General features: G+C 54.9%; 1 protein-coding gene across 4 annotated transcripts in view; it reads right to left on the bottom strand.

Moving 5' to 3' along the window:
- PLEKHM2 (pleckstrin homology and RUN domain containing M2) overlaps positions 1-19,761 on the bottom strand; it is a 62,913-nt gene extending 43,152 nt beyond the window's left edge. The window contains exons 1-8 of one of the 4 annotated variants that reach the window (XM_069742623.1): positions 19,638-19,761; positions 10,251-10,357; positions 9,148-9,257; positions 8,977-9,076; positions 8,500-8,587; positions 4,597-4,783; positions 4,401-4,460; positions 2,811-3,183 (exon numbers count right to left, since the gene is read on the bottom strand). In XM_069742623.1, the coding sequence (XP_069598724.1) occupies positions 2,811-3,183; positions 4,401-4,460; positions 4,597-4,783; positions 8,500-8,587; positions 8,977-9,076; positions 9,148-9,257; positions 10,251-10,357; positions 19,638-19,697 (1,085 nt within the window). In that variant the 5' untranslated portion in view covers positions 19,698-19,761. The remainder of the gene's footprint in view (positions 1-2,810; positions 3,184-4,400; positions 4,461-4,596; positions 4,784-8,499; positions 8,588-8,976; positions 9,077-9,147; positions 9,258-10,250; positions 10,358-19,637) is intronic. The other 3 variants (XM_069742625.1, XM_069742624.1, XM_069742626.1) reach the window with 3 other exon arrangements.
- Between the last annotated feature and the right edge of the window lie 6,866 nt (positions 19,762-26,627).

The following is a 26,627-nucleotide window of genomic DNA, read 5'->3' as shown; positions in this document are numbered from 1 at the left end:
CCGGATGCCCAGCGAACAACAAACCTATCCTCAAAAAAGCCCTCTCTTGACCCATCCTCTGTATCTAGCTATCGCCCTATATCACTTCTCCCCTATGCCTCCAAACTACTGGAACAACTCGTCCATCTTGAACTGTCCTCCCACCTCTCCTCCTGCGCCCTCTTCGACCGCTTACAATCAGGCTTCCGGTCACACTGCTCCACTGAAACTGCCCTAACTAAGGTCACCAATGACTTCTTAACCGCCAAGAGCAAGCGACATTACTCTGTCCTCCTCCTCCTGGACCTGTCCTCTGCCTTTGACACAGTGGACCATTCCCTATTACTACAAACCCTCTCATCCCTTGGTGTCACAGACTTGGCCCTATCCTGGATCTCATCATACCTAACAGACCGGACATTCAGCGTCTCCCACTCACACACCACCTCAACTCGCCACCTGTCTGTCGGAGACCCGCAAGGTTCAGTCCTTAGGCCCCTGCCCTTTTTTTTTTTTTTTAAACTAAAATAGGTTTTTATTAAGTATAAAATCACAAACATTTTACAACAATACAAGGATGTTGAAAAGATTTCCTCCCCCACAATATATCCCAACATTACCCTCCCCCTTCTCCTCATTTAGACAGCTCATGCTCTTCCCTTAGCATATCGTATACTGGCATATACTTCAGTATTATGTGATGACTCCTTATGTCCCCTTATGAACAAACATTCCAACAGGAAAAAACTTCCCAGAATGTTCTTCCCTCATCCCTCCCCTACCCCAATTCCAGCCAAGGCATCCACAGTTTATCATAAGACTCCACTTTTCCTCTTTTCTGGTAAACTCCCTTTTCTAGAGTAATAACATTGTCACAGATCCCTCTCGTGCTGCCACCAATTTGTCACGTATCCACTCTCAGAATGCAACTTGGGGTTGCGCCTGCAAGGGTTAATCTATCTCCCCTCTCTCAGTCCAGCATTCAACCGCAGTCCTATGCTGTAATGGGAACATAAATCACACACCTACCCAGGCCACACACCCGCTCATACACGCTGCCACCACTCATCGAACACACGGGCGATGAGTTCTGAAAATATTAGTACTAATAATGTCTACCACTCATAAGGCTCACACACCTTAGGCTATGGATTCTTTTAGAACATTCAAGGTTCAACTTGTTAAAGTTTTATACTTTAATTAAAAAAAAGGTTCAGTGCTTACAGTGAAGAAAAAGGTATAAAAATATGGTAATAAAAAGACATACAGGTATGCAAAACAGTATAAAATAAAAAGGAGAAAACTTACATAAATAGCTAACTTGTAGTCTGCTTCTGCTCCCTGAGGGTAGGATGAATATAGACTGGATCACATCAGCTCGGCTGCCCCCAATATGTGAACAATTTGAATGTATACGAGCCTAATTTATAGAGTACCCCTGGAGGTCAGATTTCTAGACCAGCCCCTCAAGTTGATATTCTAATTGCTTGTTTTTGATAGGACCACGGCCGTGCCCCCATTGAATATATTATTTTCTCTGAGATCCTTTGTGTAAAGTTTCCCACAGATAGATAGTGTCAGGCTGTAATTGACATCTCTCTTCAAAAGAGCCTAAGGTGTGAAGCGAGAATCATCTCTATGCTGACGACACACAAATCTACATGTCTGGACCAGTATCACCACCCTACTAACCAGAATCCCTCAATGTATGTCCGCTATTTCATCCTTCTCCTCTGCTAGATTTCTAAAACTTAAATATGGATAAAACAGAATTCATCATCTTTCCCCCATCTCACGCGACCCCCCCAACGAACCTATCCATTACAGTAAACGGCTGCCCACTCTCCCAAGTCCCACAAGCTCGCTGTCTCGGGGTAATCCTTGACACTGATCTTTCCTTCAAACCACATATCCAAGCCCTTTGCACTTCCTGCCGACTTCAACTCAAAAATATTTCACGAATCCGTTCATTCCTAAACCAAGAATCTGCAAAAACCCTAGTCCATGCCCTCATCATCTCTCGCCTTGACTACTGCAACCTCCTGCTCTGTGTCCTCCCCTCTAACACTCTCGCACCCCTCCAATCTATTCTAAGCTCTGCTGCCTGACTAATCCACCTGTCCCCCCGCTATTCCCCGGCCTCACCCCTCTTAAATCCCTTCACTGGCTCCCCATTACCCAGAGACTCCAGTACAAAAGCCTAACCATGACGTACAAAGCCATCCACAACCTGTCTCCTCCATACATCTGTGACCTCGTCTCCCGGTACTTTCCTACACGCAACCTCCGATCCTCACAAGATCTCCTTCTCTACTCCCCTCTTATCTCCTCTTCCCACAATCACATACAAGATTTCTCTCGCGTATCACCCCTACTCTGGAACCCTCTACCACAACACATCAGACTCTCGCCTACCATCGAAACCTTCAAAAAGAACCTGAAGACCCACCTCTTCCGACAAGCCTACAACCTGCAGTAACCACCGATCGACCAAACCGCTGCATGACCATCTCTACCCTCACCTACTGTATTCTCACCCATCCCTTGTAGATTGTGAGCCCTCGCGGGCAGGGTCCTCTCTCCTCCTGTACCAGTTATGACTTGTATTGTTCAAGATTATTGTACTTGTTTTTATTATGTATACCCCTCCTCACATGTAAATCGCCATGGAATAAATGGCGCTATAATAATAATAAATAATAATAACTCCCCCCCACAACCCTCTCCCCAGTCGAGCACACGACGACCCCCCCCCCCCCCCCGCACCAGCCGAGCACTCCCTCCCCCTTAGCCCAATGCACAACTCCCCTCCCCCGCCCACAGTTACTCACCGTATCACCTCCAGCTCGCAGTTGTCTTCGGCATTTTTGCCGTTGCCTCCTGTCTTCCAGGCTGCGTCATGCACCGGGGTGGATTCGGAGGTGGAGAGACCATCAGTCACATCTTGGCGAGTGTCCTGAGGAGGCTGATTATTAGACTGTGTGGTCTCAGAAGAGGTGACTTCAAGTTCCGAGTCCTGTGTGATGGGGTCACTGGTGTCGGGCGTGTCGGCCATCGTGCCGGGTCCTGGGGTGACATCACAAGGGGACACATCCTGTGTGAACGGGTTGCATCGCTGCACTGAGCTCTTCCCTTGTGTTTTGCGGCCATTGAGCACAAACGGTGCAGAGCGGGGGAAGCTGCTGCCATCATGGGGGTCTCCGTCTGTGACAAGGGAGCGGGGGGGGGAATCAAACAAGCGTTACTCGTTTACAAAGGGCACCCAGGGATGGCAGAGGTCGGGGTTTTCGCCATGACCATATCCTATCCCTACATATACCCTCTGCCATCATCCGCCATGGACTGCTGACAACCACACTGGGAAGAAGCTAAGAAGCTGGAGGGAGAGAAAGGGAGGGAGGGACAGAGACAAAGGGAAAGACAGACAGAGGGAGGGAGGGACAGACAGACAAAGGGAGGGAGGGACAGAGACAAAAGGAGGGAGGGACAGACAGACAAAAGGAGGGAGGGACAGACAGACAAAGGGAGGGAGGGACAGACAGACAAAGGGAGGGAGGGACAGACAGACAAAGGGAGGGAGGGACAGACAGACAAAGGGAGGGAGGGACAGAGACAAAGAGGGAGGGACAGACAGACAGACAAAAGGAGGGAGGGACAGACAGACAAAGGGAGGGAGGGACAGACAAAGGGAGGGAGGGACAAACAGACATACAGAGGGAGGGAGGGACAGACAGACATACAAAGGGAGGGAGGGACAGACAGACATACAAAGGGAGGGAGGGACAGACAAAGGGAGGGGACAGACTGACAGACATAGGGAGGAAGGGAGGGATGTGTGGCGGCAGGGAGGATATACTGAGGCATACAAGAGAGCACAGGTCTGACCACAAGTCCAGACATGCAGGGACCCCAGTATCTCTACCAATTCCAGACTAATAAGCAGAAGACCCGTCATAGCTTTGTCATCCCCTCTTTTGTCTGTGGATTCTGAGTCACAAAGAACCAAGCACCAAAACCATCTACAAGGAACATCATCAAATCTGGACCCGTAGAATAAAACAAGGTGCGTTAGTATCATCCAACAGCGACATGAAGATCTGATCTGGAGATTAGTGACAGGGAAGACATGGATGAAAAGAAGAGAATGTGAAGAAGAGGAGGACAACATGATGGCGGAGGAGGAAGAGGAGGAGTAGGAGGAAGAGGAGGAGTAGGAGGAGGAGGAAATGTAATGAGTGTGAGTTAACGACAAGGAGGAGGAAGACAAAGCAACAAGAGGTGACGACAGGCAATGTGATAAAGATGAGGAGAAAACGCAAAAAGAAGGATGAAGGCAAAGGAGAACACAAAAGAAGAAAAGAAGGTCGAGAAGTGACCACATGAGGCGGCAGAATCAGGGGCAGAATGCAGCTGGTCCCCACCTTCCCAGTCTGTGCTGGGGACGGACGGCACCGCAGGATAAGCATCTCCAAAATCATAATCTACAGAGACCAGGGACAAGAGAGTGGATTAGAAACCAGCGCAGATGGACCGCGAGTTGCACCAAGCTCCACGATTCGCATGTGTATAAACCAGCCCCCGTAACGCCACCGACCTCCACCCCAGCAGCACTCCTACCTTCACTGGATGGCGCAATGGCGCTGTCGTCCCACTCCAAGTTAGTGGAGTTGATGGAGTTGAAGGAATTCAAAGACAGACTGTCAGAACCCCGAATATTACTGGGAAGGCGGTCCTCAAAGTCCAGGAGATACTGAGGTTTGTAGTACTCCGGCATGTAAGGAGCCACGTCCAGGTAAGGAACATCCTGCGGAAGAGAAAGTACAGATCACCACCAACAAGAACAAGCAAGGAAAAGAGCTGAGCACGCAAGAAAGAAGACCCCTAAAATGCCCCAAAATTATAATACTGATCCCTCAACTCTCCGACATGTGCGGATAAAGAAAGATTTACAATCCACACAGAAAATAAAAGAAAAACTCAATAATGGTAATTAACAAGTGGATCTCACAGTTTCTCTATACACATGCAGAGCTGCACTCACTATTCTGCTGGTGCAGTCACTGTGTACATACTTTACATTACTGATCCTGAGATACCTCCTGTATTATACTCCAGAGCTGCACTCACTATTCTGCTGGTGCAGTCACTGTGTACATACATTACATTACTGATCCTGAGTTACCTCCTGTATTATACTCCAGAGCTGCACTCACTATTCTGCTGGTGCAGTCACTGTGTACATACATTACATTACTGATCCTGAGTTACATCCTGTATTATACTCCAGAGCTGCACTCACTATTCTGCTGGTGCAGTCACTGTGTACATACATTACATTACTGATCCTGAGTTACATCCTGTATTATACTCCAGAGCTGCACTCACTATTCTGCTGGTGCAGTCACTGTGTACATACATTATATTACTGATCCTGAGATACCTCCTGTATTATACTCCAGAGCTGCACTCACTATTCTGCTGGTGCAGTCACTGTGTACATACATTACATTACTGATCCTGAGTTACCTCCAGTATTATACTCCAGAGCTGCACTCACTATTCTGCTGGTGCAGTCACGGTGTACATACATTACTGATCCTGAGTTACCTCCTGTATTATACCCCAGAGCTGCACTCACTATTCTGCTGGTGCAGTCACTGTGTACATACATTACTGATTCGGAGTTACATCCTGTATTATACCCCAGAGCTGCACTCACTATTCTGCTGGTGCAGTCACTGTGTACATACCTTACATTACTGATCCTGAGATACCTCCTGTATTATACCCCAGAGCTGCACGCACTATTCTGCTGGTGCAGTCACGGTGTACATACATTACATTACTGATCCTGAGTTACATCATGTATTATACCACAGAGCTGCACTCACTATTCTGCTGGTGCAGTCACTGTGTATATACATTACTGATCCTGAGTTACCTCCAGTATTATACTCCAGAGCTGCACTCACTATTCTGCTGGTGCAGTCACTGTGTACATACCTTACATTACTGATCCGGAGTTACCTCCAGTATTATACTCCAGAGCTGCACTCACTATTCTGCTGGTGCAGTCACTGTGTACATACCTTACATTACTGATCCTGAGTTACCTCCAGTATTATACTCCAGAGCTGCACTCACTATTCTGCTGGTGCAGTCACGGTGTACATACATTACTGATCCTGAGTTACATCCTGTATTATACCCCAGAGCTGCACTCACTATTCTGCTGGTGCAGTCACGGTGTACATACATTACATTACTGATCCTGAGTTACCTCCAGTATTATACTCCAGAGCTGCACTCACTATTCTGCTGGTGCAGTCACGGTGTACATACATTACTGATCCTGAGTTACATCCTGTATTATACCCCAGAGCTGCACTCACTATTCTGCTGGTGCAGTCACTGTGTACATACATTACATTACTGATCCTGAGTTACCTCCAGTATTATACTCCAGAGCTGCACTCACTATTCTGCTGGTGCAGTCACTGTGTACATACATTACATTACTGATCCTGAGTTACCTCCAGTATTATACTCCAGAGCTGCACTCACTATTCTGCTGGTGCAGTCACGGTGTACATACATTACTGATCCTGAGTTACATCCTGTATTATACCCCAGAGCTGCACTCACTATTCTGCTGGTGCAGTCACTGTGCACATACATTACATTACTGATCCTGAGTTACCTCCAGTATTATACTCCAGAGCTGCACTCACTATTCTGCTGGTGCAGTCACGGTGTACATACATTACTGATCCTGAGTTACCTCCTGTATTATACCCCAGAGCTGCACTCACTATTCTGCTGGTGCAGTCACTGTGTACATACCTTACATTACTGATCCTGAGTTACCTCCAGTATTATACTCCAGAGCTGCACTCACTATTCTGCTGGTGCAGTCACAGTGTACATACATTACTGATTCGGAGTTACATCCTGTATTATACCCCAGAGCTGCACTCACTATTCTGCTGGTGCAGTCACTGTGTACATACATTACTGATCCTGAGTTTCCTCCTGTATTATACCCCAGAGCTGCACTCACTATTCTGCTGGTGCAGTCACTGTGTACATACATTACTGATCCTGAGTTACATCCTGTATTATACCCCAGAGCTGCACTCACTATTCTGCTGGTGCAGTCACTGTGTACATACATTACATTACTGATCCTGAGTTACATCCTGTATTATACCCCAGAGCTGCACTCACTATTCTGCTGGTGCAGTCACTGTGTACATACATTACTGATCCTGAGTTACATCCTGTATTATACCCCAGAGCTGCACTCACTATTCTGCTGGTGCAGTCACTGTGTACATACATTACTGATCCTGAGTTTCCTCCTGTATTATACCCCAGAGCTGCACTCACTATTCTGCTGATGCAGTCACTGTGTACATACATTACTGATCCTGAATTACATCCTTTTTGCCTTGTGTGAAGATTATATATATATATCTCATTTGACACCTCCTAGCTCTTGGAAGAGAGATGTTAATTATGGCCCGATAGTATCGCTGTGAGAGCTTCTACACAAAGGATTTCAAGAGAAAATAATATATTCATTGGGGGGCGGCCGTGGTCCAATCCAAAAACAAGTAATTAGGATATTAACCTGAGGGGCTGGTCTAGAAACCTGACCTCCAGACCAAAGCTATAAATTAGACCTGTATACCTAGAACCGTGTTCACATAATGAGGGCAGCCTGAGGAGCTGATGTGTTCCACCAACTTCATATTCACCCCCCCTCAGGGAGCAGAAAGCAAACTACCAGTTAAATTATTTCTGTAAGTTTTCTCCTGTTATTTTATACTGTTTTGCATAAGTTGTATGTCTTTTTATTATCATATTTTTATACCTTTTCTTACTGTAAGCACTGAACCTTTTTTTGTATTAAAGTATAAAACTTTAACAAGTTGAACCTTGAATGTTCTAAAAGAAATCGATAGCCTAAGGTGTGTGAGCCTTAGAGTGGTAGACATTATTAGCATTAATATTTCCGGGACTCATCGCCCATGTATTCGGTGAGTGGTGGCAGCGTGTAGGAGCAGGTGTGTGTCCTGGGTCGGGGTGTGATTTATGCTCCCATTACAGCATAGGACAGAGGCTGAATGCTGGACAGAGTGGGGAGATAGATTAACCCTTGCAGGCACAACCCAAGTTTCGTGCTGAGAGCGGGTATGTGACGATTTAGAGACACCACGGAGAAGGGATCAGTGACAATCCTGTATTATTCTCCAGAGCTGCACTCACTATTCTGCTAGTGCTGTCACTGTGGATACAGGTAAATTCCATTTTTTCCTTGCAGACAGATCCTGGTCTCGAGCCCAGGTCCTGAGGCTGCACTACTGATGCCATTCTCTTCTCTGACCTCCCCTGGTGTGTGTTGCTCAGTTTCGGACACAGGTCACCTCCCTTATCCCCCACAGTCTCCCCCCGATGGTCAGTATTGGCGGTGCGTGCGCTCCATCACCAGTTCCTGCAGGTCTCCACTCTACTCACCAGCTCCAGATCAAATCTAATGAACTCCAGGCCGGACACCAGGGTGAGGAACAGGGTGAGATGATCATGGCTGCAAACCAAGGCGTTCCTGGAACACAGCAACACAGCACTGAAGAGGGAGAGGAGAGGCGCTACAGGAGAGGGAGGAGGGAGAGGAGAGGTGCTGCAAGAGAGGGAAGAGGGGAGGAGAGGCGCTGTAAGAGGGAGGAGGGAGAGGAGAGGCGCTGCGAGAGGAGAGGAGAGGCGCTGTAAGAGAGGGAGGAGGGAGAGGAGAGGCGCTGCAAGAGAGGGAAGAGGGGAGGAGAGGCACTGCAGGAGAGGGAGAGGAGAGGCGCTGTAAGAGGGAGGAGGGAGAGGAGAGGCGCTGTAGGTGGAGGAGGGAGAGGAAAGGCGCTGCAAGAGAGGGAGGAGACCCTAGAGGGGAAGGAGACCTTAGTGGGGGGAGGAGACCCTAGGGGGGGGGGGACCTTTCCTTACTTGTAGTAGTATTTCTCTAGGAGGCTCCGGTTCTCCTGGAATAACCTCAGGTAGCTCTCCAGGGAATTCTCGTTGAGCGCCAGGTACAGCCAGGCTCGGCCTGCAGAGGACAGCGGAGGTTACGCACCCGCAGCGGCCAATCACGGGTGGTCACAGGTCACAAGTACTCACTGCGGCCGAGCAGCGTCGCCACATGCTGCTGATCCTCAATCTGCTTCACGGCTTCTCTGCGGGTGAAGTGGACGACGAGCACCCAGTACCCAGAGGAGATGTCCTGCAGCCTGGGTGGGGCGAGAGGATCCATCACAGACATTACAGCGGCCACTGAGCCCCCCCCACATCAGAGCCCCGGACCCCCCCACATCAGAGCCCCGTAAACTCCCCCCCCCCCACATCAGAGCCCCGGAAACTCCCCCCCCCCCCACATCAGAGCCCCAGACCCCCCCATCCCACATCAGAGCCCCGGAAACTCCCCCCCCCCCCCCACATCAGAGCCCAGAACACCACCCCCAACATCAGAGCCCGGAACACCACCCCCAACATCAGAGCCCCGGAAACTCCCCCCCCCACCACCACATCAGAGCCCCAGACCCCCCCCATCCCACATCAGAGCCCTGGAAACTCCCCCCCCCCCCCCCCCACATCAGAGCCCGGAAACTAACCCCCCCCCCCCCCCCAACATCAGAGCCCCAGAAACTACCCCCCCACATCAGAGCCCCAGAAACTATCCCCCCCACATCAGAGCCCCGGAAACTCCCCCCCCCCCCCACATCAGAGCCCAGAACACCACCCCCAACATCAGAGCCCGGAACACCACCCCCAACATCAGAGCCCCGGAAACTCCCCCCCCCACCACCACATCAGAGCCCCAGACCCCCCCCATCCCACATCAGAGCCCTGGAAACTCCCCCCCCCCCCCACATCAGAGCCCGGAAACTCCCCCCCCCCCCCAACATCAGAGCCCCAGAAACTACCCCCCCCACATCAGAGCCCCAGAAACTACCCCCCCCACATCAGAGCCCCAGAAACTACCCCCCCACATCAGAGCCCCAGAAACTACCCCCCCCCACATCAGAGCCCCAGAAACTACCCCCCCCACATCAGAGCCCCAAAAACTACCCCCCCCCCACATCAGAGCCCCAGAAACTGCCCCCCCCCCCCCCACATCAGAGCCCCAGGCCCCCCACACACATCAGAGCCCCGGAAACTCCAGCCCCTCCCCCCCATCAGAAACCGGAACACCCCCCCACATCAGAGCCCCGGACCCCACTCACCCATAGAGCAGAGCGTGGTCCAGGTGCTCACACAGCCTCTGCAGGACGCGGTCGTGGTTCCGGATGGCGGGGGTCTCATCCTCACATGCCGCAAAGTAACTCTGTAACTGGGGACGAGAAAGTGAGTTAGTGCAGACAAGGGGCCGCGGCCCACCGCACTGCTACATCACCCTCCACTGCTGAACCCCTCTGTGCTGCTGGGACACACTGCTCATCTGCTACATCACCCTCCACTGCTGAACCCCTCTGTGCTGCTGGGACACACTGCTCATCTGCTACGTCACGCTCCACTGCTGAATCCCTCTGTGCTGCTGGGACACACTGCTCATCTGCTACATCACCCTCCACTGCTGAACCCCTCTGTGCTGCTGGGACACACTGCTCATCTGCTACATCACCCTCCACTGCTGAACCCCTCTGTGCTGCTGGGACACACTGCTCATCTGCTACGTCACGCTCCACTGCTGAATCCCTCTGTGCTGCTGGGACACACTGCTCATCTGCTACATCACCCTCCACTGCTGAATCCCTCTGTGCTGCTGGGACACACTGCTCATCTGCTACATCACCCTCCACTGCAGAATCCCTCTGTGCTGCTGGAAGACACTGCTCATCTGCTACATCACCCTCCACTGCTGAATCCCTCTGTGCTGCTGGGACACACTGCTCATCTGCTACATCACCCTCCACTGCAGAATCCCTCTGTGCTGCTGGAAGACACTGCTCATCTGCTACATCACCCTCCACTGCTGAATCCCTCTGTGCTGCTGGGACACACTGCTCATCTGCTACATCACCCTCCACTGCTGAATCCCTCTGTGCTGCTGGGACACACTGCTCATCTGCTACATCACCCTCCACTGCTGAATCCCTCTGTGCTGCTGGGACACACTGCTCATCTGCTACATCACCCTCCACTGCTGAAAGACACTGCTCATCTGCTACATCACCCTCCACTGCTGAAAGACACTGCTCATCTGCTACATCACCCTCCACTGCTGGAAGACACTGCTCATCTGCTACATCACCCTCCACTGCTGAATCCCTCTGTGCTGCTGGGACACACTGCTCATCTGCTACATCACCCTCCACTGCTGAATCCCTCGGTGCTGGGACCCGACTAATGTCCCCCATTTCTGGATTTGTAACAAGCGCCATTACAGCCCGACAATACATCACACGTGAGAAAGAGGAACCTGTGGCCCCTCGATGTCACAAGACGAGCAGTCATGAGACTGAGTGCAGTCCTGGGAGTCTGTGGCAGCGTTTTTGGCTCGGGGGTCTCAGCGCGGCTCATCTAGGATTGATTCCGGGGCATCTCCTGTGTACAGCGCCCTCTGCAGGCCACCACAGTTTGCCCCTTGGGCTCGGCTGCTGCAGAACCTCCATCTTCTGGTGATCTGGAGGTCGCCCGGGGTCGGAGGGGAATTCCTCCTCCTCATCTTCAGCTTTTAGCAGCGGCCGAAGGTTCTGATTGGAAATGATCTGTTATTTGTTCTGTCCATAATCCCCTCCCCCTTGGCTAAAGACCAAGAGCCCATCGCTGCCCCCACCACACCTCAATGTGGGGTCTTCTGGTGATGGCTGCAGTTTCCGCCAGGAAAATCCTCCTGGAGCAGCGACACTTTCCCTGGGGCTAATCAGAGCGACTGTACATGACGGCGGCCGAGCACCGCCCACTGAGGACTATGCGGGGATGTGGTGGGCTGACACTGAGCACTCCCACCATTAATGCAGGGTGTGCACACTTATGCAATCCCGTTACTGTACTTTTGTCATTTTCTAGTTCTCAGGATTTGTAGATTCTGGCGACAATAAAGGGGACGGTGCAGAAAGGATTCTTCTTGGGGGGATTATTTAGGTGATAGCGGGGTGTGTAGACTTTTTATATCCACGGTATCAGTGCCGGAGTGTTCTCATTTATTGCCTCCCTAGGTTTAATGCTCGTTATTCCTACACTGAATTTCCGGACAGTCGGGATTCTTTACATTCACAGGACATCGCCCCAGAAACATAAGCCGGTCACATGACATTTCAGAAACCTGTTCTGCTATTTACAGGTACTACAAGCGTCAGCATGCCCCACCACAGGTGACAGTCCCATCCCCGGCCACAAGCAGTGCTGCTACTGTGGATGAATGGACGTGTCAGTGACTGGCATCAGTCCATCTGGCTGTAGGAATGGCGACCATCACGTCTCTGTGACGGCCCCCCATTGGTAGCCTGAGGGGGGCTGATCTATAACGTCTGCTCTCCAGCTCCAGAACCACAAGTCTCAGCAATCCCAAGATCAGAAGCCTGACATAGCTGAAGAAGCCGAATCAACCGGACAGGGTCACTGCAGGTCATAGGGTCTCCGCCTACATATCAATGCCCCCCAGGGCACCGCCATCTGCAGCAGCATCACTGGGCACCGAGCCCCCCGAGAGCAAACCTAATGTAAGGGGCAAAGCAGAGAAGAGTGTAACAGAGCCGCAGCGCCGGGAGACCAGCGGCAGATCCCAGAAAACACTACAGCTGTCATCAGCACTGGGGAACACAGCCGGCCCCCGTCATCAGCACCGACACCGGACATGACAGCCGGCCCCCGTCATCGGCACCGACACCGGGCATCACAGCCGGCCCCCGTCATCAGCACCGGGGAACACAGCCGGCCCCCGTCATCAGCACCGACACCGGACATGACAGCCGGCCCCCGTCATCAGCACCGGGGAACACAGCCGGCCCCCGTCATCAGCACCGACACCGGACATGACAGCCGGCCCCCGTCATCGGCACCGACACCGGGCATCACAGCCGGCCCCCGTCATCAGCACCGGGGAACACAGCCGGCCCCCGTCATCAGCACCGACACCGGACATGACAGCCGGCCCCCGTCATCAGCACCGGGGAACACAGCCGGCCCCCGTCATCAGCACCGACACCGGACATGACAGCCGGCCCCCGTCATCGGCACCGACATCGGGCATCACAGCCGGCCCCCGTCATTGGCACCGACACCGGACATCACAGCCGGCCCCCGTCATTGGCACCGACACCGGACATCACAGCCGGCCCCCGTCATTGGCACCGACACCGGGCATCACAGCCGGCCCCCGTCATTGGCACCGACACCGGGCATCACAGCCGGCCCCCGTCATCTGCACCGACATCACAGCCGGCCCCCCGTCATCAGCACCGACACCGGGCATCACAGCCGGCCCCCGTCATCAGCACCGGGGAACACAGCCGGCCCCCGTCATCAGCACCGACACCGGACATCACAGCCGGCCCCCGTCATCAGCACCGGGGAACACAGCCGGCCCCCGTCATCAGCACCGACACCGGACATCACAGCCGGCCCCCGTCATTGGCACCGACACCGGGCATCACAGCCGGCCCCCGTCATCTGCACCGACATCACAGCCGGCCCCCGTCATCAGCACCGCACCGGGCATCACAGCCGGCCCCCGTCATCGGCACCGACACCGGGCATCACAGCCGGCCCCCGTCATCAGCACCGACACCGGACATCACAGCCGGCCCCCGTCATCAGCACCGGGGAACACAGCCGGCCCCCGTCATCGGCACCGACACCGGGCATCACAGCCGGCCCCCGTCATCGGCACCGACACCGGGCATCACAGCCGGCCCCCGTCATCGGCACCGACATCGGGCATCACAGCCGGCCCCCGTCATCTGCACCGACATCACAGCTGGCCCCCCGTCATCAGCACCGACACCGGACATCACAGCCGGCCCCCGTCATCTGCACCGACACCGGGCATCACAGCCGGCCCCCCGTCATCAGCACCGACACCGGGCATCACAGCCGGCCCCCGTCATCTGCACCGACATCACAGCCGGCCCCCGTCATCAGCACCGCACCGGGCATCACAGCCGGCCCCCGTCATCGGCACCGACACCGGGCATCACAGCCGGCCCCCGTCATCAGCACCGACACCGGACATCACAGCCGGCCCCCGTCATCAGCACCGGGGAACACAGCCGGCCCCCGTCATCGGCACCGACACCGGGCATCACAGCCGGCCCCCGTCATCGGCACCGACACCGGGCATCACAGCCGGCCCCCGTCATCGGCACCGACATCGGGCATCACAGCCGGCCCCCGTCATCTGCACCGACATCACAGCTGGCCCCCCGTCATCAGCACCGACACCGGACATCACAGCCGGCCCCCGTCATCTGCACCGACACCGGGCATCACAGCCGGCCCCCCGTCATCAGCACCGACACCGGGCATCACAGCCGGCCCCCGTCATCTGCACCGACATCACAGCCGGCCCCCCGTCATCAGCACCGACACCGGACATCACAGCCGGCCCCCGTCATCAGCACCGACACCGGGCATCACAGCCGGCCCCCGTCATCAGCACCGACACCGGGCATCACAGCCGGCCCCCGTCATCAGCACCGACACCGGGGAACACAGCCGGCCCCCGTCATCAGCACCGACACCGGGGAACACAGCCGGCCCCCGTCATCAGCACCGACACCGGGGAACACAGCCGGCCCCCGTCATCGGCACTGACACCGGGCATCACAGCCGGCCCCCGTCATCAGCACCGACACCGGGCATCACAGCCGGCCCCCGTCATCGGCACCGACACCGGGGAACACAGCCGGCCCCCCGTCATCGGCACCGACACCGGGGAACACAGCCGGCCCCCGTCATCGGCACCGACACCGGGGAACACAGCCGGCCCCCGTCATCGGCACCGACACCGGGGAACACAGCCGGCCCCCGTCATCGGCACCGCACCAAGCATCACAGCCGGCCCCCGTCATCAGCACCGACACCGGACATCACAGCCGGCCCCCGTCATCGGCACTGACACCGGACATCACAGCCGGCCCCCGTCATCAGCACCGCACCAAGCATCACAGCCGGCCCCCGTCATCAGCACCGACACCGGGCATCACAGCCGGCCCCCGTCATTGGCACCGACACCGGGCATCACAGCCGGCCCCCATCATCGGCACCGACACCACAGCCGGCCCCCATCATTGGCACCGACACCGGACATCACAGCCGGCCCCCGTCATCGGCACCGGACATCAAAGCTGGCCCCCGTCATCGGCACCGGGGATCACAACCGGCCCCCGTCATCAGCACCGACACCGGACATCCCAGCCGGCCCCTGTCCTCGGTACCGAGTATCACGACCGGCCCCCATCATTGGCACCAACACCGGACATCACAGCCGGCCCCCGTCATCGGCACCGGACATCACAGCTGGCCCCCGTCATCGGCACCGGGGATCACAACCGGCCCCCGTCATCAGTACCGACACCGGACATCCCAGCCGGCCCCTATCCTCGGTACCAAGTATCACAACCGGCCCCCGTCATCGGCACCGACACCGGACATCACAGCCGGCCTCTGTCCTCGGCACCGCACCGGGGATCACAGCCGGCCCCCGTCATCGGCACCGAGTATCACAACCGGCCCCCGTCATCGGCACCGACACCGGGGAACACAACCGGCCCCCGTCATCGGCACCGACACCGGACATCACAGCCGGCCCCCGTCATCGGCACCGACACCGGGCATCACAGCCGGCCCCCGTCATCAGCACCGCACGGGGATCACAGCCGGCCCCCGTCATCGGCACCGACACCGGACATCACAGCCGGCCCCCGTCATCGGCACCGAGTATCACAACCGGCCCCCGTCATCGGCACCGACACCGGGCATCACAGCCGGCCCCCGTCATCAGCACCGACACCGGACATCCCAGCCAGCCCCCGTCATCAGCACCGAGTATCACAGCCGGCCCCCGTCATCAGCACCGACACCGGACATCACAGCCGGCCCCCGTCATCGGCACCGAGTATCACAACCGGCCCCCGTCATCGGCACCGACACCGGGCATCACAGCCGGCCCCCGTCATCAGCACCGACACCGGACATCCCAGCCAGCCCCCGTCATCAGCACCGCACCGGGCATCACAGCCGGCCCCCCATCATCGGCACCGCACCAAGCATCACAGCCGGCCCCCGTCATCAGCACCGACACCGGGCATCACAGCCGGCCCCCATCATCGGCACAGACACCGGACATCACAGCCGGCCCCCGTCATCGGCACTGGACATCACAGCCGGCCCCCGTCATCGGCACCGGGGATCACAACCGGCCCCCGTCATCGGCACCGACACCGGACATCCCAGCCGGCCCCTGTCCTCGGCACCGAGTATCACAACCGGCCCCCGTCATCGGCACCGAACATCACAGCCGGCCTCTGTCCTCGGCACCGAGTATCACAGCCGGCCCCCGGCACCGACACCGGGGAACACAGCCGGCCCCAGTCCTCGGCACCAACACCGGGGATCACAGCCGGCCCCAGTCCTCGGCACCAACACCGGGGATCACAGCCGGCCCCAGTCATCGCAAGATCTTGCCTTAAGAAGGAGCCACTGTGCTCTGAATGCTGCAAACATTATTTTCTGGTTCACCAATAATGGTATCACTCCTAGAATACTTCTGTCATCATTGGGCAGAAAAGTATTCACGCTGAGCAGGAAAGAAAGGCGGGTGGTCCGTCCCCCGAGGAGATGAGCCACAGTGTACAGCGTATAGGGTGGCACAGTGTATAACGAACAGCGTATGGGGGGTACACACCGTATCATCATGCCCAGCGTATAGGGGGGGCACAGTGTATAACGTCCAGCGTATGGGGGGGCTCAGCGTATACCGTCCAGCGTATGGGGGGGGGGACTCAGCGTATAACGTCCAGCGTATGGGGGGGGGGGGCACAGCGTATAACGTCCAGCGTATGGGGGGGGGCACAGCGTATACCGTCCAGCGTATGGGGGGGGGGCACAGCGTATACCGTCCAGCGTATGGGGGGGGGCACAGTGTATAATGTAGCGTATGGGGGGGCACAGTGTATAATGTAGCGTATGGGGGGGCCCAGTGTATAATGTACAGTGTATAGGGGGGCACAGTGTAGAATGCACAGTGTATAGGGGGGCACAGTGTAGAATGCACAGTGTATAGGGGGGCACAGTGTAGAATGCACAGTGTATAGGGGGGCACAGTGTAGAATGCACAGTGTATAGGGGGGCACAGTGTAGAATGCACAGTGTATAGGGGGCACAGTGTAGAATGTACAGTGTATAGGGGGCACAGTGTAGAATGCACAGTGTATAGGGGGGCACAGTGTAGAATGTACAGTGTATAGGGGGCACAGTGTATAATGTACAGTGTATAGGGGGGCACAGTGTATAATATACAGTGTATAGGGGGGCACAGTGTATAATGTACAGTGTATAGGGGGGCACAGTGTAGAATGTACAGTGTATAGGGGGGCACAGTGTGTAATGTACAGTGTATAGGGGGGCACAGTGTAGAATGTACAGTGTATAGGGGGCACAGTGTATAATGTACAGTGTATAGGGGGCACAGTGTGTAATGTACAGTGTATAGGGGGCACAGTGTGTAATGTACAGTGTATAGGGGGGCACAGTGTAGAATGTACAGTGTATAGGGGGGCACAGTGTAGAATGTACAGTGTATAGGGGGGCACAGTGTGTAATGTACAGTGTATAGGGGGGCACAGTGTGTAATGTACAGTGTATAGGGGGCACAGTGTGTAATGTACAGTGTATAGGGGGCACAGTGTGTAATGTACAGTGTATAGGGGGCACAGTGTGTAATGTACAGTGTATAGGGGGCACAGTGTGTAATGTACAGTGTATAGGGGGCACAGTGTGTAATGTACAGTGTATAGGGGGCACAGTGTGTAATGTACAGTGTATAGGGGCACAGTGTGTAATGTACAGTGTATAGGGGGCACAGTGTGTAATGTACAGTGTATAGGGGGCACAGTGTGTAATGTACAGTGTATAGGGGGCACAGTGTGTAATATACAGTGTATAGGGGGGCACAGTGTAGAATGTACAGTGTGTAGGGGGGGCACAGTGTGTAATATACAGTGTATAGGGGGGCACAGTGTATAATGTACAGTGTATAGGGGGCACAGTGTGTAATGTACAGTGTATAGGGGGCACAGTGTGTAATGTACAGTGTATAGGGGGCACAGTGTGTAATGTACAGTGTATAGGGGGGCACAGTGTGTAATGTACAGTGTATAGGGGGCACAGTGTATAATGTACAGTGTATAGGGGGCACAGTGTATAATGTACAGTGTATAGGGGGGCACAGTGTAGAATGTACAGTGTATAGGGGGCAGTGTGTAATGTACAGTGTATAGGGGGCACAGTGTGTAATGTACAGTGTATAGGGGGGCACAGTGTGTAATATACAGTGTATGGGGGGCACAGTGTAGAATGTACAGTGTATAGGGGGGCACAGTGTGTAATATACAGTGTATAGGGGGCACAGTGTAGAATGTACAGTGTATAGGGGGGCACAGTGTATAATGTACAGTGTATAGGGGGGCACAGTGTAGAATGTACAGTGTATAGGGGGCACAGTGTGTAATATACAGTGTATAGGGGGGCACAGTGTAGAATGTACAGTGTATAGGGGGGCACAGTGTGTAATATACAGTGTATAGGGGGGCACAGTGTATAATGTACAGTGTATAGGGGGCACAGTGTGTAATGTACAGTGTATAGGGGGGCACAGTGTGTAATATACAGTGTATAGGGGGCACAGTGTATAATGTACAGTGTATAGGGGGCACAGTGTGTAATGTACAGTGTATAGGGGGCACAGTGTGTAATGTACAGTGTATAGGGGGCACAGTGTGTAATGTACAGTGTATAGGGGGGCACAGTGTGTAATATACAGTGTATAGGGGGGCACAGTGTAGAATGTACAGTGTATAGGGGGGCACAGTGTAGAATGTACAGTGTATAGGGGGCACAGTGTGTAATGTACAGTGTATAGGGGGGCACAGTGTGTAATATACAGTGTATAGGGGGGCACAGTGTAGAATGTACAGTGTATAGGGGGGCACAGTGTGTAATATACAGTGTATAGGGGGGCACAGTGTGTAATATACAGTGTATAGGGGGGCACAGTATAGAATGTACAGTGTATAGGGGGGCACAGTGTGTAATATACAGTGTATAGGGGGCACAGTGTAGAATGCACAGTGTATAGGGGGCACAGTATAGAATGTACAGTGTATAGGGGGGCACAGTGTGTAATATACAGTGTATAGGGGGGCACAGTATAGAATGTACAGTGTATAGGGGGGCACAGTGTATAATATACAGTGTATAGGGGGCACAGTGTATAATGTACAGTGTATAGGGGGGCACAGTGTGTAATGTACAGTGTATAGGGGGGCACAGTGTGTAATATACAGTGTATAGGGGGCACAGTGTAGAATGTACAGTGTATAGGGGGGCACAGTATAGAATGTACAGTGTATAGGGGGCACATATATACATTATCACACTAGGGTCCGCACCTTCTTCACGGACAGGTTGATGTTCTCCAAGATCCGGTCCTTCACCTCTCGCGGATCCATCCGCCCAGATCCACCGGCTCTCGGGCTCCGGGGCCGTCATGTGACTGACAGGAAGTGACGTCACGACTCGGAGGGCGGTGCGCAGTGATTAAAGAGCACGTGGTTATGTGAAGACGGCGAATAAATTGCTGTGGGGGCGGGGCATGCTGCAGGGGGAGGAGCTACCAGTTGTTGTGACCTGACACGTGACTGGTTGGAGACGTCTGGAGAGAAACTGCCTGCCTGGGACTACAACTCCCAGCATCCCGAGCTGCAGCCCAGCAACGAGCGTCAGCACTACTGCAACCAATCAAATCACAGTTCTCATTTATGGGAAAATGAAAGCATCCACCTGATTGGTTGGTGAAAGCTCAGCTGTCCCGAAGCGACCAATCATGTGGTAGCAGTACGGTGGAAACGCCTTCTGGAGCAGCGACACATTCCCTGGGGTTAATCAGAGTGACTGTACCTGACGCTGAGCGCTCCCACCATTAATGCAGGGTGTGCACAATTTTGCAATCACATTACTGTTCTTGTATCATTTTTTATTTCTCAGGATTTGTAGGTTCTGGCGACAATAAAGGGGAGAGTTCACAGACAGTTTCTATTAGGCTACTTTCACACTGGCGTTCTTTGTAATACGTCGCAATGCGTCATTTATGGCAAAAAAACGCATCCTGCAATGTTGTTTGCAGGATGCGCTTTTGCCCCATAGATTAACATTGGTGACGCATTGCGACGGTTGCGCCGTGTTGTGGCGGACCGCCGGGAGAAAAAACGTTAAATGTAATGTTTTTTGCTCCTGACGGACCGCTTTTTCAGACCGCGCATGCGCGGCCGGAACTTCGCCCCCACCTCACAATGGGGCAGCGGATGCGCCGGAGAAAAGCATCCGCTGCACCCGTTGTGCAGTGCGTCAAACGCTAGCGTCGGAATCTCGGCCTGACGCATTGCGACGGGGAGATTCCAACGCTAGTGTGAACGTAGCCTTATAGACGCTCTGATGGTGGAGCTGCCCTGCATACACGATAGTTACCCCCCATATTTACAGTGCAGACCCCACTATACCGCGGATCCCCACCGGTCACGGTGACCCATTATGGCTAGGAGACAACGTCCGCACTGGTCCTGGACTGTTTTTTACGCTTTCTGTGTTGTGTCCATTATTCTGTGATTACAATTTAACGCAAATCTAAACCTTCCAGATTCTTCTTGTAGTTTTTGATTATTTTAGATGCCGCAATGATCAATGAAGAAAAGTCCTAAAATGATTTTTTTGTGGTCGGGGCTCCTCAGGGTTCAGTTCTGGGTCTTCTCTTCCCCTCTTGTGGTCGCGGCTCCTCAGGGTTCAGTTCTGGGTCTTCTCTTCCCCTCTTGTGGTCGCGGCTCCTCGGGGCTCAGTTCTGGGTCTTCTCTTCCCTCTTGTGGTCGGGGCTCCTCAGGGCTCAGTTCTGGATCTTCTCTTCCCCTCTTGTGGTCGGGGCTCCTCGGGGCTCAGTTCTGGATCTTCTCTTCCCTCTTGTGGTCGGGGCTCCTCGGGGTTCAGTTCTGGGTCTTCTCTTCCCCTCTTGTGGTCGGGGCTCCTCGGGGCTCAGTTCTGGGCCTTCTCTTCCCTCTTGTGGTCGGGGCTCAGTTCTGGGCCTTCTCTTCCCTCTTGTGGTCGGGGCTCCTCGGGGCTCAGTTCTGTATCTTCTCTTCCCCTCGTGGTCGGGGCTCCTCGGGGCTCAGTTCTGTATCTTCTCTTCCCCTCTTGTGGTCGGGGCTCCTCGGGGTTCAGTTCTGGGTCTTCTCTTCCCCTCTTGTGGTCGGGGCTCCTCGGGGTTCAGTTCTGGGTCTTCTCTTCCCCTCTTGTGGTCGGGGATCCTCGGGGTTCATTTCTGGGTCTTCTCTTCCCTCTTGTGGTCGGGGCTCCTCAGGGCTCAGTTCTGGGTCTTCTCTTCCCCTCTTGTGGTCGGGGCTCCTCGGGGTTCAGTTCTGGGTCTTCTCTTCCACTCTTGTGGTCGGGGCTCCTCGGGGTTCAGTTCTGGGTCTTCTCTTCTCCTCTTGTGGTCGGGGATCCTCGGGGTTCATTTCTGGGTCTTCTCTTCCCTCTTGTGGTCGGGGCTCCTCAGGGCTCAGTTCTGGGTCTTCTCTTCCCCTCTTGTGGTTGGGGCTCCTCGGGGTTCAGTTCTGGGTCTTCTCTTCCCCTCTTGTGGTCGGGGATCCTCGGGGCTCATTTCTGAGTCTTCTCTTCCCCTCTTGTGGTCGGGGCTCATTTCTGGGTCTTCTCTTCCCTCTTGTGGTCGGGGCTCCTCGGGGCTCAGTTCTGGGTCTTCTCTTCCCCTCTTGTGGTCGGGGCTCCTCGGGGTTCAGTTCTGGATCTTCTCTTCCCCTCTTGTGGTTGGGGCTCCTCGGGGTTCAGTTCTGGGTCTTCTCTTCCCCTCTTGTGGTCGGGGCTCATTTCTGGGTCTTCTCTTCCCTCTTGTGGTCGGGGCTCCTCGGGGCTCAGTTCTGGGTCTTCTCTTCCCTCTTGTGGTCGGGGCTCCTCGTGGCTCATTTCTGGGTCTTCTCTTCCCTCTTGTGGTCGGGGCTCCGTTCTAGGTCTTTTCTTCCCCTTTTGTGGTCGGGGCTCCTCAGGGTTCAGTTCTGGGCCTTCTTTTCCCTCTTGTGGTCGGGGCTCCTCGGGGCTCATTTCTGGGTCTTCTCTTCCCTCTTGTGGTCGGGGCTCATTTCTGGGTCTTCTCTTCCCTCTTGTGGTCGGGGCTCATTTCTGGGTCTTCTCTTCCCTCTTGTGGTCGGGGTTCCTCAGGGCTCAGTTCTGGGTCTTCTCTTCCCTCTTGTGGTCGGGGCTCCTCAAGGTTCAGTTCTGGGTCTTCTCTTCCCTCTTGTGGTCGGGGTTCCTCAGGGCTCAGTTCTGGGTCTTCTCTTCCTCTCTTGTGGTCGGGGCGCCTCAGGGTTCAGTTCTGGGTCTTCTCTTCCTCTCTTGTGGTCTGGGCTCCTCGGGGCTCAGTTCTGGATCTTCTCTTCCCCTCTTGTAGTCGGGGCTCCTCGGGGCTCAGTTCTGGATCTTCTCTTCCCTCTTGTGGTCGGGACTCCTCGGGGCTTAGTTCTGGATCTTCTCTTCCCCTCTTGTAGTCGGGGCTCCTCAGGGTTCAGTTCTGGATCTTCTCTTCCCTCTTGTAGTCGGGGCTCCTCAGGGTTCAGTTCTGGATCTTCTCTTCCCTCTTGTGGTCGGGACTCCTCGGGGCTCAGTTCTGGATCTTCTCTTCCCCTCTTGTGGTGGGGGCTCCTCGGGGCTCAGTTCTGGATCTTCTCTTCCCCTCTTGTAGTCGGGGCTCCTCGGGGCTCAGTTCTGGATCTTCTCTTCCCTCTTGTCGTCAGGGCTCCTCAGGGCTCAGTTCTGGGTATTCTCTTCCCTCTTGTGGTCGGGGCTCCTCAGGGCTCAGTTCTGGGTCTTCTCTTCCCCTCTTGTGGTCGGGGCTCGTCAGGGTTCAGTTCTGGGTCTTCTCTTCCCCTCTTGTGGTCGGGGCTCCTCGGGGCTCAGTTCTGGGTCTTCTCTTCCCCTCTTGTGGTCGGGGCTCAGTTCTGGGTCTTCTCTTCCCCTCTTGTGGTGGGGGCTCCTCGGGGCTCAGTTCTGGATCTTCTCTTCCCCTCTTGTAGTCGGGGCTCCTCGGGGCTCAGTTCTGGATCTTCTCTTCCCTCTTGTCGTCAGGGCTCCTCAGGGCTCAGTTCTGGGTATTCTCTTCCCTCTTGTGGTCGGGGCTCCTCAGGGCTCAGTTCTGGGTCTTCTCTTCCCCTCTTGTGGTCGGGGCTCGTCAGGGTTCAGTTCTGGGTCTTCTCTTCCCCTCTTGTGGTCGGGGCTCCTCGGGGCTCAGTTCTGGGTCTTCTCTTCCCCTCTTGTGGTCGGGGCCCCTCAGGGCTCAGTTCTGGATCTTCTCTTCCCTCTTGTGGTCGGGACTCCTCGGGGCTCAGTTCTGGATCTTCTCTCCCCTCTTGTGGTCGGGACTCCTCGGGGCTCAGTTCTGGATCTTCTCTTCCCCTCTTGTGGTCGGGGCTCCTCGGGGCTCATTTCTGGGTCTTCTCTTCCCTCTTGTGGTCGGGGTTCCTCAGGGCTCAGTTCTGGATCTTCTCTTCCCCTCTTGTGGTCACGGCTCCTCAGGGTTCAGTTCTGGGTCTTCTCTTCCCTCTTGTGGTCGGGGCTCAGTTCTGTGTCTTCTCTTCCTCTCTTGTGGTCTGGACTCCTCGGGGCTCAGTTCTGGATCTTCTCTTCCCCTCTTGTGGTCGGGGCTCCTCAGGGTTCAGTTCTGGATCTTCTCTTCCCTCTTGTGGCCGGGGCTCCTCAGGGCTCAGTTCTGGGTCGTCTCTTCCCTCTTGTGGTTGGGGCTCCTCAGGATTCAGTTCTGGGTCTTCTCTTCCCTCTTGTGGTCGGGGCTCCTCAGGGCTCTGTTCTGGGTCTTCTCTTCCCCTCTTGTGGTCGGGGCTCCTCAGGGTTCAGTTCTGGGTCTTCTCTTCCCCTCTTGTGGTCGGGGCTCAGTTCTGGGTCTTCTCTTCCTCTCTTGTGGTCGGGGCTACTCGGGGCTCAGTTCTGGGTCTTCTCTTCCCCTCTTGTGGTCGGGGCCCCTCAGGGCTCAGTTCTGGATCTTCTCTTCCCTCTTGTGGTCGGGACTCCTCGGGGCTCAGTTCTGGATCTTCTCTTCCCTCTTGTGGTCGGGACTCCTCGGGGCTCAGTTCTGGATCTTCTCTTCCCTCTTGTGGTCGGGACTCCTCGGGGCTCAGTTCTGGATCTTCTCTTCACCTCTTGTGGTCGGGGCTCCTCAGGGTTCAATTCTGGGTCTTCTCTTCCCTCTTGTGGTCGGGGCTCCTCAGGGTTCAGTTCTGGGTCTTCTATTCCCTCTTGTGGTCGGGACTCCTCAGGGTTCAATTTTGGGTCTTCTCTTCCCTCTTGTGGTCGGGGCTCCTCAGGGTTCAGTTCTGGGTCTTCTCTTCCCTCTTGTGGTCGGGGCTCCTCAGGGTTCAGTCCTGGATCTTCTCTTCCCTCTTGTGGAAGGGACTCCTCGGGGCTCAGTTCTGGATCTTCTCTTCCCCTCTTGTGGTGGGGGCTCCTCGGGGCTCAGTTCTGGATCTTCTCTTTCCCTCTTGTGGTCGGGGCTCCTCAGGGCTCAGTTCTGGATCTTCTCTTCCCTCTTGTGGTCGGGACTCCTCGGGGCTCAGTTCTGGATCTTCTCTTCCCTCTTGTGGTCGGGACTCCTCGGGGCTCAGTTCTGGATCTTCTCTTCACCTCTTGTGGTCGGGGCTCCTCAGGGTTCAATTCTGGATCTTCTCTTCCCCTCTTGTGGTCGGGGCTCCTCGGGGCTCATTTCTGGGTCTTCTCTTCCCTCTTGTGGTCGGGGTTCCTCAGGGCTCAGTTCTGGATCTTCTCTTCCCCTCTTGTGGTCACGGCTCCTCAGGGTTCAGTTCTGGGTCTTCTCTTCCCTCTTGTGGTCGGGGCTCAGTTCTGTGTCTTCTCTTCCTCTCTTGTGGTCTGGACTCCTCGGGGCTCAGTTCTGGATCTTCTCTTCCCCTCTTGTGGTCGGGGCTCCTCAGGGTTCAGTTCTGGATCTTCTCTTCCCTCTTGTGGCCGGGGCTCCTCAGGGCTCAGTTCTGGGTCGTCTCTTCCCTCTTGTGGTTGGGGCTCCTCAGGATTCAGTTCTGGGTCTTCTCTTCCCTCTTGTGGTCGGGGCTCCTCAGGGCTCTGTTCTGGGTCTTCTCTTCCCCTCTTGTGGTCGGGGCTCCTCAGGGTTCAGTTCTGGGTCTTCTCTTCCCCTCTTGTGGTCGGGGCTCAGTTCTGGGTCTTCTCTTCCTCTCTTGTGGTCGGGGCTACTCGGGGCTCAGTTCTGGGTCTTCTCTTCCCCTCTTGTGGTCGGGGCCCCTCAGGGCTCAGTTCTGGATCTTCTCTTCCCTCTTGTGGTCGGGACTCCTCGGGGCTCAGTTCTGGATCTTCTCTTCCCTCTTGTGGTCGGGACTCCTCGGGGCTCAGTTCTGGATCTTCTCTTCCCTCTTGTGGTCGGGACTCCTCGGGGCTCAGTTCTGGATCTTCTCTTCACCTCTTGTGGTCGGGGCTCCTCAGGGTTCAATTCTGGGTCTTCTCTTCCCTCTTGTGGTCGGGGCTCCTCAGGGTTCAGTTCTGGGTCTTCTATTCCCTCTTGTGGTCGGGACTCCTCAGGGTTCAATTTTGGGTCTTCTCTTCCCTCTTGTGGTCGGGGCTCCTCAGGGTTCAGTTCTGGGTCTTCTCTTCCCTCTTGTGGTCGGGGCTCCTCAGGGTTCAGTTCTGGATCTTCTCTTCCCTCTTGTGGAAGGGACTCCTCGGGGCTCAGTTCTGGATCTTCTCTTCCCCTCTTGTGGTGGGGGCTCCTCGGGGCTCAGTTCTGGATCTTCTCTTTCCCTCTTGTGGTCGGGGCTCCTCAGGGCTCAGTTCTGGATCTTCTCTTCCCTCTTGTGGTCGGGGCTCCTCAGGGTTCAGTTCTGGGTCTTCTCTTCCCTCTTGTGGTCGGGGCTCCTCAGGGCTCAGTTCTGGGTCTTCTCTTCCTCTCTTGAAGTCAGCGATCCTCAGCCTTTGTATTGACTTGCCACTATGGAGCCAATATACATTATCTCAGTAGAGTAACAGACGTTTCTACCAGAGAAAAATTCTTGTGACTGGTTTTCTTTAGTCTCCTGGCATCAACATGACAGCCGGGAGGAGCTGAACGGAGTGGCAGGGTGCAGATAGCCCTTCAGTTCCACTCAAGTGTGACCCTGAACTTGTCCAGTCCCCTCACTCGGCTGTCCTTGTCACTGTCTTCATAGCAGTGGTGGTGGGCTCAAAGGTGGCACACACCATTACAACATCACTAAGCCTCTGTTCACATCTGTATCGTGACTTCTACGACTCAGGGTAGGATCCATCACGCGAAGGACGCTGACAGAGGGGCAGAATGATAATGGCGTCAGGTG

Source organism: Ranitomeya imitator, chromosome 10, assembly GCF_032444005.1.
Source record: "Ranitomeya imitator isolate aRanImi1 chromosome 10, aRanImi1.pri, whole genome shotgun sequence".
Lineage (NCBI taxonomy): Eukaryota > Metazoa > Chordata > Amphibia > Anura > Dendrobatidae > Ranitomeya > Ranitomeya imitator.
Note: the sequence above shows the minus strand (reverse complement) of the source record. Positions and strands in the feature narration are given on the sequence as shown.